General features: G+C 36.1%; 1 protein-coding gene across 3 annotated transcripts in view; it reads right to left on the bottom strand.

Moving 5' to 3' along the window:
* sgg (shaggy) overlaps positions 1 to 22,553 on the bottom strand; it is a 506,255-nt gene that overhangs the window by 201,087 nt on the left and 282,615 nt on the right. For all 3 annotated transcript variants that reach the window (XM_068357288.1, XM_068357297.1, XM_068357294.1), the window contains exon 4: positions 22,003 to 22,113. In XM_068357288.1, the coding sequence (XP_068213389.1) occupies positions 22,003 to 22,113 (111 nt within the window). The remainder of the gene's footprint in view (positions 1 to 22,002; positions 22,114 to 22,553) is intronic.

The following is a 22,553-nucleotide window of genomic DNA, read 5'->3' as shown; positions in this document are numbered from 1 at the left end:
TCCCGGAGCAAGTCTTTAATATGGATAAAACAGGCCTCTTCTGGAAGAGGATGCCGTCCCGAACATTTCTTTTCAAGGACGAACTTAAAAAGACAGGTTTCAAAGCTCACAAGGATCGAGTGACTCTGCTCATGTGTGACAATGCTGCGGATTCATGCTGAAGCCCGGCCTTATCTACAAGTCACAGAATCCTCGAGCATTGAAAAACAAGAACAAAGCCTTACTGCCAGTGTACTGGATGGCCAATAAAAAGGCATGGATCACCAAAGCCCTCACACTTGATTGGTTCCTTAACTCTTTCATACCACAGGTAAAGCTTTACCTGGCTGAAAAGGGCCTGCCCTTTAAAGTGGTTCTCTTCATGGACTGTGCAGGAGGTCATGCAACTAATTTGCATTATGAAGGGGTACAGGTGGAGTTCCTTCCCCCCAACACCACTTCCCTTATACAGCCCATGGATCAGGGGGTTATTAGGGCCTTCAAAGCCCTCTACACTAAGTCAACAATGGAGGGTCTCATCTCCTCCATTGAAGAGACCGACGAGACCTTCAGCATCAAAGCTTATTGGAAGGACTACAACATAGCTACGTGTCTGGCTAATATTCAGAATGCCCTAAAGGACATGAAAGAACAGACAATCATCTCCAGCTGGAAGAAATTGTGGCCAAACAAAAGCACTCATGACTATGAGGGTTTCACGCCTAACGAAATACATCACTCTGCCGTTGATAAGGCTGTCAGGCTGGCTCGGTTGGTGCAGACTGAAGGCTTCTCGGATATGACGGCTGATGAAATTAACAATCTCATCGACTGCCACTCAAACCCACTGACAGAGGAGGACCTACAGGAAATGACCAAATCGGCGAGTGAGGAGGAAGACGAGTCTGCTAGTGACGAAGGTGACGAAGCTGAAGAAGGTGGCCTTACATTGCATAATTTACATGACCTCTTCAATGTTGCCAAAGACCTCCAAAAAAGGGCCAAAGAAATGGATGACAACATGGTAAGAGCCGTCGAATTCAGCAATCGTATTGATGACGTCATGGCTGTTTATAGGCGCATCTTCATCGACAAAAAAAGACAACGTTCCCAACTCCCAATAACGATGTTTCTTACGCGCAAAAAACCAGAAGATGATCCTCCTGCAGCCGCTACACCGCCTCCTGCATCCCTTACGCCACCTCCTATAGCCACTACGCCACCTCCTATAGCCACTACGCCTCCTCCTGCATCCATTACGACACCTCCTGCAGCCACTACGCCGCCTCCTGCAGCTTCTCCTGCATCATCTGCAGCGTCATCCGAGGAGCAGTAAAGCTCTTCATGCCCCTGTGCAGTCATTCATCGTTATCACCTCATCGTACTGCAGAGGTCTTTTCATCAACTACGCTTAGAAGAACTTATTGTAAGAGGTAAGTTAAATGTTTTATTGTTTTTTTGTTTGATTGTTTAACATGAATCTCTCTCTCTCTCTCTCTCTACACCCATTTTCTATATGGTATGGTACAATTTTATTTATGTATTACTGTAATCTTAAACCCCCAGAAATAGAAATTATAAATGTTAATTTGTTGCGCAAAACGACGGACTAATTATGTTAGCTAGTTGTAGTGTTTGCTTGTTTTTGAAAGCTGATAACGATAATTGGTTGTTCGCAAGTAAATTGTTCGGTAGAACAGTGTTCTAGACCCTCAATTGTTATTGTAAACAGACAACATATTTTAGTTTTTTTTTTTTTTTTTTTTTTTTTTTGTTATAACATGAATTTCACTCTCTCTCTCTCTCTACACCCATTTTCTATATGGTATGGTACAATTTTATTTATGTATTACTGTAATCTTAAACCCCCAGAAATAGAAATAATAAATGTTAATTTGTTGCGCAAAACGATGGACTAATTATGTTAGCTAGTTGTAGTGTTTGCTTGTTTTTGAAAGCTGATAACGATAATTGGTTGTTCACAAGTAAATTGTTCGGTAGAACAGTGTTCTAGACCCTCAATTGTTATTGTAAACAGACAACATATTTTAGTTTTTTTTTTTTTTTTGTTATAACATGAATTTCACTCTCTCTCTCTACACCCATTTTCTATATGGTATGGTACAATTTTATTTATGTATTACTGTAATCTTAAACCCCCAGAAATAGAAATTATAAATGTTAATTTGTTGCGCAAAACGACGGACTAATTATGTTAGCTAGTTGTAGTGTTTGCTTGTTTTTGAAAGCTGATAACGATAATTGGTTGTTCACAAGTAAATTGTTCGGTAGAACAGTGTTCTAGAACCTCAATTGTTATTGTAAACAGACAACATATTTTAGTTTTTTGTTTTTGTTTGTTATAACATGAATTTCACTCTCTCTCTCTACCCGTATTCTATATGGTATACTGTATACAGGGGGGTATATATACGTTTTATGAAGCATTTTTGAAGAGGCGCCGCTACTTCGCGGATTTTCAGTTTTCGCGGGTGGTCTCGGTCCCCATTAACCGCGATAACCGAGGGACCACTGTATATATATACATATATATTCAAATAAGCCATATTTATTTTTGATACATTAATGTCTGGATTCTCTTGACGACCTCGGGATCAGAGCCCCAGGCGAAATCACACAAAGACAAGAGCTTGGCTCCGGCCGGGAATCGAACCCTGGTCGGTAAGCTTGTATAGACAGTGACTAAGCCACTTGGCCACGAAGTGGCTTAGTCACTGTCTATACAAGCTTACCGACCAGGGTTCGATTCCCGGCCGGAGCCAAGCTCTTGTCTTTGTGTGATTTCGCCTGGGGCTCTGATCCCGAGGTCGTTAAGAGAATCCAGACATTAATGTATCAAAAATATATATGGCTTATTTGAATATGAAAAACACGTAAAAATGTGCAAAATTTATCATACATATATATATATATATATATATATATATATATATATATATATATATACATATATATATATATATATATGTATATATACATATATATATATATATGTATATATACATATATATATATATATAAATATATATACAGTATGTATATATACATATATATATAAATATATATATGTATATATACATATATATATATAAATATATATATGTATATGTACATATATATATATATATATATGTATATATATATATATATATATATATATATATATATATATATATATATATATATATATATATATATATATATATATATATATATATAATGTATATATGAGAAAAGGGCATGACTAAGTCCTAATATACTGTATATACTGAACACACTGCCATCCACATTGACCTTAGGAATGGCATCACACTTCTTGAAGCTTGTAATAAGCCGTTGAGAGGTACTGTATTTCATAAGCCGAAGTTTTTGAACACGAGAATATCATTTTGTCTGGAGACAACTACAATACATATCTCTAATAGTGCCATGTAATTCCCAAATGTTACAATACATTAAACAATACTGGAGCTCTCTGTGGTCTGGGATTTTTCTCCTAATGTCTAGACTACAGTGAGCCCTCGCTACTTCGCGGTTCGACCATCGCGGATTCACCACTTCGCGGATTTTTTTCATAACCCATATATATAAACATATCGCGGATTTTCCGGAAATTTCGAAAATACCGCGATATATGAAGACCCCAAATACGATATTTTGTTACCTGTAATTCCATTAATACTGTAATTAGTAATATCTGCTCTTACTGATTGTTCATTGCATTACATATGACATAATTCAGTACAGAAAGAAATAAAACACGAAAAGAGAATGTGATTATACGATAATTCAGTATACAGTACGTAGTAAAATTAAATCGAACATGAAACGCAAATCAGATGCAGTCATACCGTATCAGAATGGTGTAAGGCTGCTGATGGCTACTACTGTACTACAAATGTAATGGATGTGCATCTTTTCCACGAATCTTTTGTATGTATACGTACGTAGTACTGCATCCAATAATATTCTTTGTTGCAAAAATCACATCTCGAATAAGCGTACGAGAGAGAGAGAGAGAGAGAGAGAGAGAGAGAGAGAGAGAGAGAGAGAGAGAGAGAGAGAGAGAGATCCAAAAAAACACACAATAGGACAAGAAACAAAAACAGTGATGAGAGAGAGAGAGACATATCCTACAACAAAACAAGCGTAAAATAGCGTACGTAAAGCTGTACTGTATACTGTACGTAGGGTACCTTGTACTTTGAATTGGTAACTACTATGTAGTATATAAGACGGATTGTGATTGGTTCAAGCGCTGATAGATGACGAATCAGAACCCAAGTTTTGTAATCTAGCCTGTGATTGGTGTTTTGACCGCTTCTCCAACCTCCAGCATCTTTTCGAGGCCACTTTGTCTGCCGCTGTATCGCTGTGTAGATGATGCTACGTTATTGTGAACTTTAATCTGTGCTGTGTGTGACTGTTTTAAGTTGAACTTTTTGTTGAACTTTCTGTTAAACCCTACTGTACAATGGCTCCCAAGCGTTCTGCTTCTACTAAGGCTGGTAGTGAGCCTAAACGCCACCGAAAGATGATGACGATTGCTGAAAAGGTGACGCTTCTCGATATGTTAAAAAAAGGAAGAAGTTACGCGGCCGCAGCCCGCCATTTTGGAGTGAACGAATCCACCGTTCGCTATATCAAGAAGGACGAGGCGAACATTTGGAAGACGGCTGCCATCACCTTTAGCAGATCAGCGAAGCGAGTCGTTACCACGCGTAATAAAATGATCGTACGCATGGAAGGTGCTTTAGCAGTGTGGATTGCCGACTGCCGGAAGAAGAACATAGCCTTGGATACGAACACCATCCGAACCAAGGCTTTGAGCTTGTATGAGAATTTTGCGGCAAAGGAACCTCAAGACGACGATGGCGACCATGCTGAAGATGATGATGATATAGATGAACCTCAACCAGGGACATCCACTGATTCCCAGCCACAGAAACAACGTTTTTCTGCCAGCAAAGGATGGTTCGCGAAGTTTCAGAAACGCTTCGGCCTGAAAAGCGTTTCCCTGCATGGCGAGGCTGCTTCCGATGACACTGCCGCTGCTGAAACTTACGCGAACGAGACGTTCAAGAATATTATCACTGAAGGTGGATACAAGCCGGAACAAGTGTTTAATATGGATGAGACCGGCTTGTTTTGGAAGAGAATGCCATCGCGAACTTTCCTGTTCAAAGAAGAAGCCAAAGCCTCTGGCTTTAAAGCATTCAAGGATCGCGTTACCCTCGTGATGTGTGGCAATGCTGCTAGATTTTTGCTAAAGCCGGGGCTTATTTACAAGTCGAAAAATCCTCGCGCTTTGAAAAATAAAAATAAGAATCTCCTTCCCGTGTACTGGATGCATAATCAAAAAGCATGGATTACGAAGATGCTGACCTCCAACTGGTTCCACCAGTGTTTTATACCGCAAGTCAGCAAATATCTCGTAGAGAAGGGCTTGCCATTCAAGATCCTTCTCCTTATGGATAACGCTGGTGGACACGCAACTGACCTGTCGCATGAGGGCATTCAGGTTGAGTTCCTGCCACCCAACACCACGTCATTAATTCAACCGATGGACCAGGGGGTTATCAGGGCGTTCAAGGCCCTCTACACGAAGAATACCTTGGCGGACCTCGTTGCGTGTGTGGATGCTGCCCAAGAAGATGAAGATGAAAATTTCAATTTGAAGGCGTACTGGCGGAAGTACACAATAGCCACGTGCCTGCAGAACATTCAGAAGGCACTGCAAGAAATGAAACATGCAACCGTTAATGCGAGCTGGAAGAAGTTGTGGCCCCAGATTGTTTACGACGACGAGGGATTTACTCCGTCTGAAATTCAACACTCTGCAATACGCAAATCTGTGCAGTTGGCTGTGATAATTGGAGGTGACGGGTTTGGCGACATGACGACTGAAGACGTCGACGAGTTATTGGACTGCCATTCCCAGCCGCTAACTGACGCAGACCTCGAAGACCTGACGAAATCGGCCAGTGAAGAAGACAGTGAAACGCAGGAAGAGACCCAAGAAAATGTCGAAGAAACGGGCTTAACATTAGAACAGCTTGCCAAGCTCTGCAACCTTGCGAAGGAGTTGAAAGAATTGTCGCAAGAGTGGGACGAGGATATGGTTCGTTCCATGCAATTCTGCAACAAAATCAATGAAGACACGACTCCCTACAGGATGCTCTTCGAGCGAAAAAAGAAGCAGCGGCAGCAACTTCCGATCACAATGTTCTTCCAGCCTCGCAAAAAAGAGCCAATTCCTCCTGCTAGTACGCCTTCGGAAGAAATTGAAGAAGTTTCCCAGGAAGAAGTTGAAGAGGTGTCCCAGGAAAAGACACCTCCGTCTGAAGAGACGTAAAATACTATCATTGGCTGCACAGTAGAAGACATCATCAGCTTCATCATCATCATTTCTACTGTGCAGCAAATTCATCGCCATCATCATTCAAGTTTTTCTTCAACTTCTTTCGTGGTGAGTACAGTAACAATCTTTATTTTTTACTTTAATATTCTAACATTTTAATATTTGTCCCTGTTTTAGTTTAGTATGCATTAAGTTAAAGGGAAGGTTTTAAAAGTCTGAATATACATGTTAATACCTATCATATTTTTTTGTTTAAAATTTACATTTACTGTACGTACGTAAAAGAACACTCACTCACTCACTCACTCTCTCTCTCTCTCTCTCTCTGAGTTGTATTTGTGTGCCGGTGAGTGAACACTTGTGCGTCCCTAAAAATACCCTGATTTAACGCGGATAACAAAAGGCTATCGAGTGAAATATGGCTACAAGTTTTCGTGAATAGTCGGTGATTAGTTTGAGGGCAGAAAAGTAGGATAAAACGTCGGCATAGGATAGTTATCTTGTGAATTAATAAAAATCTGATCAAGATGGCATTGTATAACACAGGCAACTCGTGGAGAGACATCGCTGGTGTCAGCAAAAGCAAATTCCATGAGTTGGCGAAACAGGAGCTCGACCGTCTGATAACAGAGGTCACTAGTAACTCCAACCAGTGTGACGGAAAAATATTCGCAGACATATTGAAACAATAGGATCCAATAAACTGGAACAAATCTGCGGAAAACATCAGCAAAATAATAGAAGAAATTCCAAAGAAGATCCAAGTGATAAAGAGACTTATAAAGAAAGACTACATCAATCAACACATTCCATCAAAGAACAATAAGTCCAATATGGTGAATATGCTGATTGATGCATTGGGAAAAAGAATGCCAAAATGGTGTAATACATGTAAGATATGGTATTCCATTTATAATCCTCAACAACTGATTAGAAAATGTAATGCCTGCCATGTTCGAACACACCCTACATGTGCTGAAATACAGCAAAAAATAAAAAATAGACACACAAAGGTATTCTGCTCAACATGCTTAGTCTGGATAGAAAATATAATTAGGTCGAGACTAAATCTGCAAATAGTTGAAGAAGAAGAAGAAGAAGAAGAAGAAGAAGAAGGAGAAGAAGAAGAAGAAGAAGAAGAAGGAGAAGAAGAAGAAGGAGAAGAAGAAGAAGAAGAAGAAGAAGAAGAAGAAGAAGAAGAGAAAAATGAACAGGATAAGTGTAAGGATGCAGAGGAAATCATTGATATAACTTACGATGCCATCCAACAACATACTTATGAAGAAATAAATTATCAGATGGAAACAAATAATAGACCCAAGAGACTCTACCCGGACCTACATACTTTTAGGGAAGAGCAAGAACAAGAAAAAAAAAGAAAAGAAAGATATAGTCTGTAATATGCTGAAAAGAGGGAATTGCAGATTTGGCGAAAGATGCTACTACAAGCATTCAAAGATATGCCATAATTATGAAATATATGGTAAAAGTGCGTATTTAGACAGATATGGAGACGAATGCAGAGATCTCCATCCAAAAATATGCAAAACCCTAAAAGAAGGAAAAGGATGCAGTTTCAACAAAAAATGTCGATATATGCATCCTGCAACTATGAATGAGAGTAAGAAAACTCAGCAAACTGAAAAGAAAAATGAAAGCAAAAAATGAAACAAAAAAAGAAACAAAAAAGCAGGCCGCGTATATATTAGTGTGCTACTGTTATAAGCACACATTGAGTATGTGTTGTTTGAGATGTTAAGTCTTAAAATAAAGTTCATCTTTGTAACTTTAAAATCGTTTATTCTCTAAAAACAAGTGTTAAACATCTCCATCACAGGAGTGTAGCTGGTTTGGTCGGATGACCAATTCAGGTGAAGTAGATATGAACTGCCTAAAATTATCGATATCACAGATATCGTATGCTTAGTTGTCTCAGCATTTAAACACAATATGGAAACTTTACATTCTTTCTCGGAAGACACCTGCATCCGGTGACGACACAATCTTTCACACAGTATGCATTGTTGTTGACGTTTCAGAAAAATGTTACATTGCCGAGGGATGCAAAGTACATCCTGTTATGATTTTATATGACTACAGCAAATCTCACGCTAGCATCTTCATCCACAATGACATATTACGTCATATGTTTTAAACATGTAATAATTAACTATTTCATTTATTACATTAGCTCGGCCAGCTATCTCAATTTTTTCAAAAAAAATTTAACAACAAGCCAAAATATGTTTACTAGGTGTGACTGGATACATGTATTATTCTTTGTTTAACTTTAGCCATAAGCAAATGAGGACGAATGTCCAAATAGGCACATAAAAAAAAAATAATAACAATAATGCATATGAAAAAATATTACCAAAGCAAAGAAAAAAAATGCATGATAAATACAGATCATATATATGGTACAATGCTAGCAAATGATTATAAGGTACCAAAAAAAAATACTGATATACATATGATTCGGTAACTTGTTAAAGAATAATTGTTACCTTTGTCAGAAACATAGATTAACACAATACGGTAACCAATAAAAATATTTGTTACCTTGGTAAAGATTCAATTTTAGTGCACAAACACGAATTCCTGGTACGTACACGTACCATCGTTTCGTAGATATATATATATATATATATATATATATATATATATATATATATATATGGGCTGATATATTTTATTAGATGCCCATAGATTCTGTTATTTTTATTTTTTTTTCTCTTTTCTTTTAACATTCCGGCTTATATATTTTATTAGATGCCGAGAGAAAAAATTATTTATATTTCTTATTTAAAAATGTTTTTTAAATGTATTTTAACAATGCAATATTCAATAATTTCTTCAATTACATATTACTAGCGTACTAACAGCTTTTCTTACAAACACAATTTCCAGAGCATTTTACTCCTTTAGCGAATGAGGTGGCCACTTCAAACCGCTTTAAACTGAATTAAATAAGGAGTTTTGTCTGGACATGGCGAACCGTTCTGTTTTAGCTTCCAACTGTTCCGTAACCTACGCCAAACAAGGATGTTCACGGCGATAAATATCATCACCGTTACACTTAATCTTGCTAGTAGTATGGGGTGAAGTCGGTGACAGGTGGTCCATCTCGGTCAATTTCATCAACCGCTTGGCAACCTGTTTGTTGTATGGGAGAGGTAGTGCTGGCATTGTAGACGTCCACGTGAAGTTCGCGAAGTAGGCTCGTTCTCTGATGATTGTCCTTAGCCCGGTCACCATGGAATTAGGGGAAGTCCCGATACAACCATCTGCTGCAACAAAGATGTGTGCAAAAGACGTGGATCCGTTCGGGCATGATACATTGAAGCCGTCCTTGTCGTATCGTATCCACGAGCCATTGTTCAGTCTGCAATTGAACTCATTATTGTCAAATGGATAAAGCTTATCCAGACAATTTTCACTTTTATGGGAGAGAGCACCGTCTAGCACTATACCTAACTTGCATGAATCCATTAAGTTTTTATGGAATTCAACTGAGTCAGTTGTACATATTTTTCTATCCATTGCGTCTGAACAGTGAGTTAATTGATTTAAGTCTTCAATGACCGTATATTTTTCCTTGTCTGGGGAAATCAATACGTGTCCTGTCAAACTGGATATTACTGGATTTGAGTGATTCGTCATGAAAGTCGGAAATGGTGATATCCTGTAAGATTGCCAGGCATCAGAAGAATCAAAGGGAATTGTAATCCTAATCTTGTTATTTTCAACGCTTACTGTAATTAGGCTGTAATAAAATTCTAACCTACGTTCGCCTAACAAAGGAACATATCCTAGTTTATTCCTTCCGTTCTCCAGAACTAACTTTAAGTAATTTATAGGCAACAAATGGGGCGACAGTACACCTTTAGTTGCTAACGTGATAGCTTCTACATAATCCTTGGATTTCTCAATGAAATGTGCAATTCTGTTATGTATGTGATCTATCTTTGAATCATAATACGTTAACGTTGCCAACAAATCCTGTACTTCCATAATCTGAATGATATTATTTGAATGTTCATTTACTAAATCCATAATTTGATTGATCGAAACTGATTCCTTAGTTCTGACATAATCAATTCATCTTCATGAGTCAAGAACTCAATTTTCTTATTTTGATTACTAATCTTAAGACGATTGGAAATTCCTAAATCTAACCTTGCAATAGACCCAAAGATGTTTAATGCAGCATAAATAAACGGATTTCGTCTTTCTTTATGTTCGTATCCTACAGTCCACATCAAAAGGTCACAAGCCAAAGATTCTGTCTCATAAGTCTTATTATGCAAGTCCTCAGATAACATCTCAAACAACACATACTCCATGTGTGCTTATAACAGTAGCACACTAATAATTGCCAGGCAATTTATAGGCAACAAATGGGGCGACAGTACACCTTTAGTTGCTAACGTGATAGCTTCTACATAATCCTTGGATTTCTCAATGAAATGTGCAATTCTGTTATGTATGTGATCTATCTTTGAATCATAATACGTTAACGTTGCCAACAAATCCTGTACTTCCATAATCTGAATGATATTATTTGAATGTTCATTTACTAAATCCATAATTTGATTGATCGAAGCTAACTGATTCCTTAGTTCTGACATAATCAATTCATCTTCATGAGTCAAGAACTCAATTTTCTTATTTTGATTACTAATCTTAAGACGATTGGAAATTCTTAAACCTAAACTTGCAATAGACCCAAAGATGTTTAATGCAGCATAAATAAACGGATTTCGTCTTTCTTTATGTTCGTGTCCTACAGTCCACATCAAAAGGTTACAAGCAAAAGATTCTGTCTCGTAAGTCTTATTTTGCAAGTCATCAGATAGCATCTCTGCAACTTTTAATGTCGATCCAAGCGAACTCTCTGTAGTCAAATGAAAATGTCTTCTATGCAACTCATCTAATGAGACAGAAAACCTTGAAATGCCGGTTTTTAAGCTAGTGACATCATTCTCTGGAAGAAAAATTGCTTGCATATTCACTTCTACAACTACGTTGCTCGATGTAATAAAAATGTCTTCTTGTCTTTCAACTATAGTGCCATATTTAAAATCTATACTTTTAGTTTTAGAGCTCATCCCACACGAGAAAAATGTCTGAGCGAACAATATCACTCCCAACAACAAAAAATTCATCTTGGAAACCTGTAACGAGAAAAATATATGTAATTACTCCTGTATTAAGAAGAAAACTTTTAATCACACAAATAAAAATTTTTCCCCTCACTTCTTTCCCTCTTTTTTTTTTTTTTATTTCTTATGTGAGCCAATGGTACTATTCTCTCATCCGTGGGTTGGGATACGTTTTGAACTCTAAACCTATTGGCCGTTAATGTTTCCAAAATGTTAAATGGGCCTTCAAACTTAGGTGTTAGTTTATAATTGAGTCCTTTACGCACATTTATCTGTATATACACGTCATCACCCATGGTATATGTTTTAGTTAGCTTCGCTATTTCATCATGATTCCTTTTCATTATGATTTGTGATTCTTCTAAATTCTTTCGAAGGATTTCATATAGACTTTTGCTTGCATTTATACTTTCTTTTAAAGGATTTGATAGATTAGTTGTAGGCGTTAATACATGGAAAGGCGTTCTAACTGGGGTACCATACAATGCTTCATGCGGTGACACTTTAATTGATATATGATATAAATGATTCAGAGTACTCAGTGCCGCCGGTATTGCAATATCCCAGTTGGGGTCTGATCCCCTTAGTGTTACTCTTAATATATTTAAAACTTTTCTATTTGCCCTTTCCACTAGCCCATTCGACTCTGGGTGATATATCATGGTATTTATTTTCTTTATGCTAAGGAATTCACACAATGAGGTAAGAAAGTGATTATTAAATTCACCACCCGAGTCTGAGATTATCATGTGTGGAATTCCATGTTTACAAATGTAACACTCGTAAAACTTCCTAGCGCATTCAATCGCAGTTTTAGTTTTAAGCGCTATTAGTTCTGTATATCGAGTTAAAGCATCTATAATTACTAAGAGGTGCTTATTTCCTCTGTCTGACTCGTAAAATCCTGTTAACAAATCTAAATGTATTCTTTCAAAGGGTTGATTGGGCACGGGATAAGCCCCTAGGCTGACAGGTGTTTTCGTATGCCCTTTGTTTTCCTGACATGTGCGACAATTAGCTATGTGTCTTTTTATATCTGTAAGCATCGTATGCCAATAAAACAATGATTTGGCTTTCTGTGACATTAATGAGAACCCCGGGTGTCCATGTAATGGATTTGAATGCAATCAATTCAGGACAGTGGAAATAAGTGAGATTGGTACTACTACCTGGTCGTTAGTTACAAGTGGTGTATTGCGGGTTTTCCTTGTCACAGTCCTACACAGAATATTATCTTTGATTATATAATTATGCTGCTTATACTTTATATATCCCTTTTCCTTACGATTGCCTTTCAAAGCATTTATAATTGTTTCTATTTTCTGATCTTTTCTTTGCTCAGTCTGTAATAATTCAGCGCTCCAGCCTAAATCTTCTTGTTCAGAGATCGTTTTAACAATAGGCATGGATGTTGATATATCTATTAATTCAGCTAAAGGCTCCGTACAAGATGACACGGGGTTGCGTGATAATGCATCCGCAATGATATTTGCTTTCCCAGGTAAATACCCGATTCTTGCGCCAAAATCTTGAATGATCAAATGCCACCGAATTCGTTTAGGGCTGTGGTTGAAGCCTTTAAAGAACTCGGTTAGTGGTTTATGGTCAGTAAGAACCTTAACGGGATAACCGTAAATTATGAACTTAAAATGCACTAGTGAATTAACAATAGCTAGCCCTTCCTTGTCTATTACTGCATACTTACTTTCGGAAGTTCTCAATTTTTGAGAATAAAAAGCTATCGGGAAAAATTGTTTATCATATTGCTGAAGCAATACCCCTCCTACTCCTAAGTCTGAGGCGTCTGTTGCAATAAAGAATTCCTTACCGAAGTCAGGAAATCTTAAGATAGGAGAACTACACAGTTCATCTTTCAAGGTATTAAACGCCTGCTGATGATGCTCAGACCATATGAAATCTACGCCCTTCTTCGTAAGATCAGTTAAAGGAGCGGCTATTATTGAATAGTTGCGTATAAAACGCCTGTAATATCCACTACAACCCAGAAATTGCTGTATTCCCTTGACATTAGTAGGTATGGGAAAATTACGTATAGCCGACACCTTATCATGGACTACTTTAAGACCTTGGCTTGACACCATGAAACCCAAATATATTAATTCTGTTTTGAATAATTCACACTTACTAATCTTTACCCTTAAGTTATGTTGTCTTAATCTCTGTAGTACTAGTTCTAACTTACGTAGATGTTCTTCTAAGGTGTTGGAAAAGATTACAAGATCATCCATATAGGCATGCAATATATTCCCTAACAAGTCTCCAAACACTATGTTAATCATTCTTGTAAATGTTATAGGAGCACAACGTAAACCAAAAGGCATCCGTAAAAACTCAATGTCCCCTGGCTGTGCTGAAGGCTGTGTATGGGATACTATCTTCTTCTAATGATATCTGGTGAAAGCCTTTAAGTCAGTCCAAACTGGTAAAATATTTATTCTGACCTAACAAAGACAAAATATCGTCAGTACATGGCACTGGGAATCGATCAGGGATCGTCTCCTCGTTTAGACGACGGAAGTCGACGCAGATATGCCATGTTCGATCTTTTTTCGGTACAACTATTAATGGAAAATTATAAGGGCTGTTTGATTTCCTAATGACTCCTTCTCCTAGCATTTTACCTACTTCATCATTTATTTCATTCTGGAATTTCATAGGGAGTCTGTACGAGGGTACATAGATAATTTTCTGCTTGTCCTTTGACCTTATTTGATGCTCGATCACATCTGTTTTTCCTAAGGATCCATCCGTAGTGGAAAAAACATCATGATATTTAGTTAAAAGTCCAAAAATTTCCTACTGAATTTCTTCGTCTTGAATGTCTTTATTGATTTTATTTTTAATAGATTGCGAAAGGGATTCATCCGCAACTGATTGAGAGTGATTGATTTCAGCAACGGTAAGAATACGATGTTTATAAACTTCTACATCCAAGATATGTTGATTTTTGTGAATTACTAGTGTTATTTAAATGATTACAGACTTCAATATTACATTGTTGATGTGAGCCTACTGTATAAATAGCTTGTGTGACAGACAATCCGTTAGTTTTCAAAGTGTCGGAAAGGATTAATATTTCAGATCCCGGTAATGTTTTCTTTATTTGCACTATTAAATTTGAAGGTACGTTTGGCTCGATAGATTGCGTGCAAGATGATATTACGGGTGAACGAGAATTCTGCTGGGTCGCGTATATTATTTCTTTATTAGTGAGACAAGTTATTGGTTCTTCAACGTACGTTACGGTTACATTTGTCGTCTCCTTTTTATCCAAAACTGATTTTAAGGTATTAAAAGACTTATAGAATTTCCCTTTGATATACACGCCGTGCTTGGCAGGGGCTAAGATAATGTTTTGATTTCCCATAGATGGGTATCCTATAATTACAGCTGGATACATATCAATGTTTTGTACAACAACAAATGTATCGGCAAACGTGCGTTTACCGACTTTGAATTAAACATGAGTTATGCCTATGACATTTAATTCATTATTTCCTATACCCGAGAGTCTAACTCCGGATTTTTCAATCGGAAAGTTCGAAAACAACAAATGATGTGTCTTCAAATCCATGATATTACGTGGACTACCGGAGTCAAAAAATAACGTAAAGGATTTGTGTTCTAAATTTACAGCATATAAGGTTGGTCGTAACTCATTTTGGCTTATTATTGTATGAATTAGTTGCAAATCTACGGGAGCATGCACTGTTTTACTTAATTCGGCCGTGTGTTTCATAGGAAAATCTATTGCCTCACAATTATCTGATAAAACATTAAATTGATTATTCAATACTATTGATGTTGACACGAATGACCTTGACCCAACATCACTCTCTTCCCCACTGGAGTTAACTATGTGGTATTTGCTTTGCTCTGCACATTCTAAAAATTAGCCTGACCTTGCGAGGTCTGGTTTGACGACCCAGGCTCAGCGATATTCGAAGAAGTGTTTGTTTGCTTCGGACTCTGAACTGCATTGACATTTGGTTGTTTCTTCTTATTGTTAAAATGAGGATTTTTCTTTTTATTTCCATATGGAACTGACTGTGGAATTGACTGTGTATTTCTGGGATTCTGTTGTGTCTTACGCGAGTAACATTCATTGTATGAATGTGTCGAACTATTATGTATCGAGCAGAATTTCGTTCTGCAGTCCGCGCTTAAGTGACCTTGACGTTTGCAATTATAACACGTCATTCCCGCTACTTGACTATTATTAACTACGTTCACTGTTTGTGGCTTTGTTTCATTCTTTGCAAAAACTTGAGTTAACACGGGATCGAGATCTGGACACTTAGCCATGTGTGTTTTTATCTGTTTATATACATCCAATTCCGTACTTGCAGGCGTTAACTTTTTATCAAAACACCGCACTAAAGCTTCAGGCAACATAAGTGTCATGCAAGTTAAATACATTAATCGTAAAAAATCTTTCACGGAGATGTTATCTCTAGTAACCCAAGTGGAATTACCTAAAATATCCTGATATTCATTAAGCCTATCAGCTATGAGAGCTGCTCTCTCAATAACATAAAGCCGATTCATAGTGGCTTGATTAAGTGTATTTCTTAACGTTAATACTACATCCAAGGCTTCTTCACCCCCATAGACCGCGCGTAACCTAACTTTGAAATCATCCCAGGTAACTGCTTCTTGAAATGAAACACCTCTTAAATACGCACTCGCATCCCCCTTAGAAAAATCTATAAAACTTTTAGCTTCTTGTAATTGTACAAAAGGGTCTACAATTTGTTTGGCATTTAAATGGGCATCGACGGATGAAATCCATGACTCCACATTTTGAGGCAAGAGCCCATTAACTCGACCCTGAAAAGGAAGGATTGCAGACCTGGAATTTACAAGCGTCACAATTGGGAGAGGATTAATCTGTCCTACGCCACTAGGTCCAGGGGTGGGGCTCACAGGGGGCGTCATGACTGCTGTATTTCTTTTCCTATCTCTTCGACCCCTTGCAATTCTATCAAAATATCTATATGAATACAGACGTCCACTGCGTAAACGCATAAGTACCCACTGACAAAGATTATAATAAAATTCCCCAAAACAATGTTACTAATCCCAAGACATTTCCCGAGAATTTCTGAAAGAAAACGGAACACAAAGATATTTCCCGTAAATTTCTGAAAGAAAAAGGAATTAGCACAAAGAGAGAAAAAATTCTAGATGAGAATTCGGAGTTGAACACAGTTTCCTTTAATGAAAGGAAAATAAAAGATTAGCAAACCACTTCACTGCCCAAACTGGAATGAATGTGAAAATTGTACTTAGCTTATATATGGTTCTGTGTGATGTCGTCACAACCTCTCTCTCTCTCTTGATGTTTGTTAGCGATGTATCGTCCGAGTTTCCGTTGAATGTAGTGCTTCCTGGATATGTTTTGTAAGCGTTGAACGTCAGTCCTTGGGTTTCCTAGGATGTTGATTGAAGATCCAGTTCATCAGTTTGTATGTATAACATTCATCAAATGTTGTAGACTTCGATGGACTATGTTACTTAGTCAAAATTGTAGATTCATTAACGTTGATTTCTTGAAGATCTTTCTCTGGTTTTTACAGCTTTATTTTTGATTTCTTGAAGATCTTCCTCTAATTCTTAGAGTATTATTATTATTAATTTCTTGAAGATCTTTCTCTGGTTCTTAGAGTTTAGGCGCTGCCACCATTTATTAGTGTGCTACTGTTATAAGCACACATTGAGTATGTGTTGTTTGAGATGTTAAGTCTTAAAATAAAGTTCATCTTTGTAACTTTAAAATCGTTTATTCTCTAAAAACAACAGTGTTAAACATCATCACAGGAGTGTAGCTGGTTTGGTCGGATGACCAATTCAGGTGAAGTATAGATATGAACTGCCTAAAATTATCGATATCACAGATATCGTATGCTTAGTTGTCTCAGCATTTAAACACAATATGGAAACTTTACATTCTTTCTCGGAAGACACCTGCATCCGGTGACGACACAATCTTTCACACAGTATGCATTGGTGTTGACGTTTCAGAAAAATGTTACATTGCCGAGGGATGCAAAGTACATCCTGTTATGATTTTATATGACTACAGCAAATCTCACGCTAGCATCTTCATCCGCAATGACGTATTACGTCATGTGTTTTAAACATGTAATAATTAACTATTTCATTTATTACATATATACCGCACTATGCACCAAAAAAGGCCTTTCAACCCAAATCTGCACAAATAGAGCCCAACTACAAAGAATGCATCTATAATGCCAGGGGTTGGTGCAGATATGGGGATAATTGCAGGTATACACACAAAAATAAATATGAAGGCGAAAGAACAAATATAATAGAAAAGTTGGATTTTTTAATGGCAGAATTCCAAGAAATGAAGAAAAGAACATCCTATCAGAACAGGAAGGAAGCATGGGAGAATCCATATTATTACCAATACTAAATAATGGGGATGAAACACAAACCATAAGTGATGAATGCACAGGGTTTAGTCACGAGTAACTCTAAAAGGAAAATAGAGTTCCTAGAAGAACTAACCCAAATTGAAAAAATAGATATATTAAATATAAGTGAAACATGGTATTCCCAAGAGACTGGCAGTGATGACCAGATAAAGGGTTTCCAAACTTATAGATCAGACAGAAAAAATAGGAATCAAGGGGAACCGCAATATATGGAAGAGACATAAATCAAGGAAAAGTCTGTGAAAAATACAGCGACACAGAATGTGAATTGATTGCGGTAGAATTTGAATTTGAAAAACTAGTGAATATTGTAGTTTACAGACCCCCAAATACTAAGGAGTTTGACATAATAGAAAAAATAGATGATATATGTAGAAACCATAAAGACTGGAATATACTCCTATCCGGAGATTTTAACTTTCCTTTCGTGGATTGGAAAGAATGGATAGAAGAAAGTGGTTGTATGTATACATATAAAAAAGAGAGTAATAGTGGCGCAGAAGATAAGAGGCAATTTGAAAAGCTTCAAGATATGCTATTAGAACATAATATGCAACAAATAAACCACATTCCAACAAGAAAGGAAAATGTCCTAGATCTAGTATTTGTGAATGAGGTGAATTATGTTAAAGAAATAATAGTGTATAACACGGCAATTTCAGACCACAATGTCATAGAATTGATAGTTCATTCCAAAGCAAGTGATCGCAGAATTAATAAAAGCACAAAACTTTGGGAAGGATATGGAAAATATAATTTTTACAGTAAGAATATAAAATGGTCAGAAATAAATGAAGAACTGAATAAAGAATGGAAAAACGTATTTGTAAGTGATAATATACAGGTAAATACGGACATACTGTACAAAATACTGGAGAAAATTGAAAAATATGTACCGAAAAAAACCAATAAACAAAAGACGTGCATACCAAGAGACAGAAGGATCTTATTTCAGAAAATTAGAAAGTGGAAGAAAAATCTTGCAAAAGAAAAAAATGTGTGGAAAATGATTGAAATAAAATGTAAGATAGAAAATGCAGAACAAAAGATTATACAGTCGAAAGAAAATGAAAAAAGAGACTTAGAAGAAAGGACACTTCAAAATATAAAAAGAAACCCCAAAGTACTTTACTCCTATGCAAAAAAGATGAATAAAGGGAGAGTAGAAATAGGCCCTCTAAGAATTGAAGGACGGCTAACGAATGAAAAAAGGAAATATGCAACATATTAGCAGAAAAATATAAGAGTGAGTTCACGCCAAGAATTGCGAATGAGAATAATGAAACAGAAATGAGAGAAGAAAATGTTGAATATCTAACGGATATAGATATTAATGAAGCAGATATTGTCAAGGCTATAAACGAAATTAAAAATGGATCGGCAGCCGGACCAGATGGAGTTCCAGCGATTTTGTTAAAAAAAACTGCAAACACTATCGCGAAGCCGCTTGCAATACTGCTAAGACAAAGTGTAGATATGAGCGAGATATATGTTAAACATAAATTAGCTTATATAACCCCTATCTTCAAAAGTGGATCAAGACTAGAGGCAAGCAATTATAGACCTGTTAGACTAACATCATATATTATGAAAGTGTATGAGAGGGTAATAAAAAAGAAAATAATGGATCATTTGGTTAAAAATAATCTATTTAATATAGGTCAACACGGTTTTGTGCCTGGAAAAAGTACACAAACCCAACTGATAGCACACTATGAAAACATATACAAAAATATGATAAATGAAAAAGAGACAGATGTGATCTATCTAGATTTTGCAAAAGCCTTTGACAAGGTAGACCACAATATATTAGAGAAAAAAATGAGAAAGCATAATATTGGGGGAAAGATAGGAAAATGGGTAAAAGAATTCCTGCAAAACAGAAAACAGATAGTGGTTGCAAATGACGAGAAATCGGATGAAGCTCAGGTAATATCTGGCGTGCCACAAGGTACGGTTTAAGCTGCACTGCCGTTTGTTATTATGATCTCAGACATAGACTGCGATGTTGAAAACTCTGTAGTGAGAAGTTTCGCCGATGACACAAGAATAAGTAGAGAAATTACTTGTGATGAAGATAGGAACTCACTACAAAGAGATCTAAACAAAATATATGAATGGGTGGAGATAAATAGGATGGTATTTAACTCCGATAAATTAGAATCAATGAATTATGGAAACAGAGAAGGAATGGTATATGCATACAAGGGACCTAATAACGAGACAATCACAAACAACCAAGCAATTAAAGACCTTGGTGTAATGTTAAATCGGAATATGTTATGCAACGACCAAATAGCAACACTGTTGGCTAAATGTAAAGCAAAAATGGGAATGTTATTCAGACACTTTAAAACAAGAAAAGCGGAACACATGATTATGCTTTACAAAACTTATGTACGTAGTACACTCGAGTACTGCAATGTGATATGGTAGCCACACTACCAAAAGGATATTACGCTAATAGAGTGTACAAATGTCCTATACTGCTAGAATAGAAGAAGTTAAGGACCCTGACTACTGGGAAAGACTGCAATTTTTAAAACTATACAGTCTAGAAAGGAGAAGAGAACGCTACATGATAATACAAGCATGGAAGCAAATAGAAGGAATTACTGAAAACATCATAGAGCTTAAAATATCAGAAAGAGCAAGCCGAGGTAGATTAATAGTGCCAAAAAATATTCCAGGTAAACTAAGAAAGGCGCACAGGACATTAATCCACTACGCACCAGCATCGATAATGCAGCGACTATTTAATGTGCTGCCAGCTCATCTAAGAAACATATCAGGAGTGAGCGTAGATGTGTTTAAGAATAAGCTCGATAAATACCTAAGATGCATCCCAGACCATCCAAGACTGGAAGATGCAAAATACACCGGAAGATGCATTAGCAACTCTCTGGTGGATATACGAGGTGCCTCACACTGAGGGACCTGGGGGAACCCAAACAAAAAATAAGGCAATAAGGCAATAAGGCTCGCTCTCTCTCTCTCTCTCTCTCTCTCTCTCTCTCTCTCTCTCTCTCTCTCTCTCTCTCTCTCTCTCTCAAATTGTTTTCCTGCTTTGCTACGTATTTACTGTATGATTTTATATAGATACGGTAAATAACATTTGTAATAACACATTTTCTAAAAGCTTTTACTGTAATATCATTATTTATCACTTTCATCATGCGCGTTAAATGCCTTCGTTTGTTTACTGAGCGTGGTTGTTTACTGAGCGTACTTTATGACGCCGTCGTTTCAGGCGGCGTCATAAAGAAAAAAATTTCATTTGGAAGTCCTAAGAAAAATTAAGTAAAACATTGGTAAATAACAAAATCAACATACTGTACTGAATAATCAATATAGTAGATGCAAAAACTAACCTATACACAGATGTGTAAATGCGTTTGTTTCTTCGTTATGATCAGAGATAAACGTAAACAAAACATTGGTTGCAATTTTTTATCGTGCTTTTTGGCGTGTTTAGGAAACGCATGATATAAAATCGCCTTTAATATTTGTGCCTGTTTTAGTTTAGGGTACTGTAGTACATGCATTAAGTGTTCTGTACATTAAAGGGTAGTTTGTTAACAGTACTACGTACAAGGGAAGGTTTTAAAAGTCTGAATATACATGTTAAATAAATACGTAAATATGGTGTCACTACTTCGCGGATTTTCACCTATCACGGTCGGGTCTGGAACCTATCTACCACGATAAACGAGGGCTCACTGTATAAACGTACACAAAAAAAGTTATTTTTACATAAAAGCAAACTTAATGATGATAAAATACAATGAACATAACTACATAATAGATTTTTAAAAATATTTACAAAAAAAGGATTAAGTAGAAGAGTCAACGCACCATGACCATGCAAGGCTATACACCGTTTAGGTGAAATACTTCAACTCTAGTTTTAATTAAATGTGTTAATATTAGCAAATGTAATAACACAGTAATTGCAAAACAAACATGTGCTTCAATACAAAAGCTCACTTACCTTAACATAGCTGATTGGTATCGTCTGCTTCTGTTTGCTGTGATGCCTTGCTACTTTATATACTGTCTCTGGGATAAACTCTAACACTAGATTCAAAAACACCTCTTCTTTCTGAAATGATAACAATAACAGTAAAATATGTATATGTATGTATATATATATGTATATTGTATATATTATATATATATATATATATATATATATATATATATATATATATATATATTTATACATTATATATATATATATATATATATATATATATATATATATATATATATATATATATATATATATATATTATATTTAATATATATTATATATATATATATATATATATATATATATATATATATATAATATATATATATATATTTTATATATATATATATATATATATATATATATATTATATATATATATATATATATATATATTTAATATATATATATATATATATATATATATATATATATATATATATATATATATATATACATATATATATATATATATATATACATATATATATACAATATATATATATATAT

This window comes from Palaemon carinicauda, chromosome 2, assembly GCF_036898095.1.
Source record: "Palaemon carinicauda isolate YSFRI2023 chromosome 2, ASM3689809v2, whole genome shotgun sequence".
NCBI classification, from domain to species: domain Eukaryota; kingdom Metazoa; phylum Arthropoda; class Malacostraca; order Decapoda; family Palaemonidae; genus Palaemon; species Palaemon carinicauda.
This window is presented reverse-complemented; position numbering and strand designations above follow the sequence as displayed.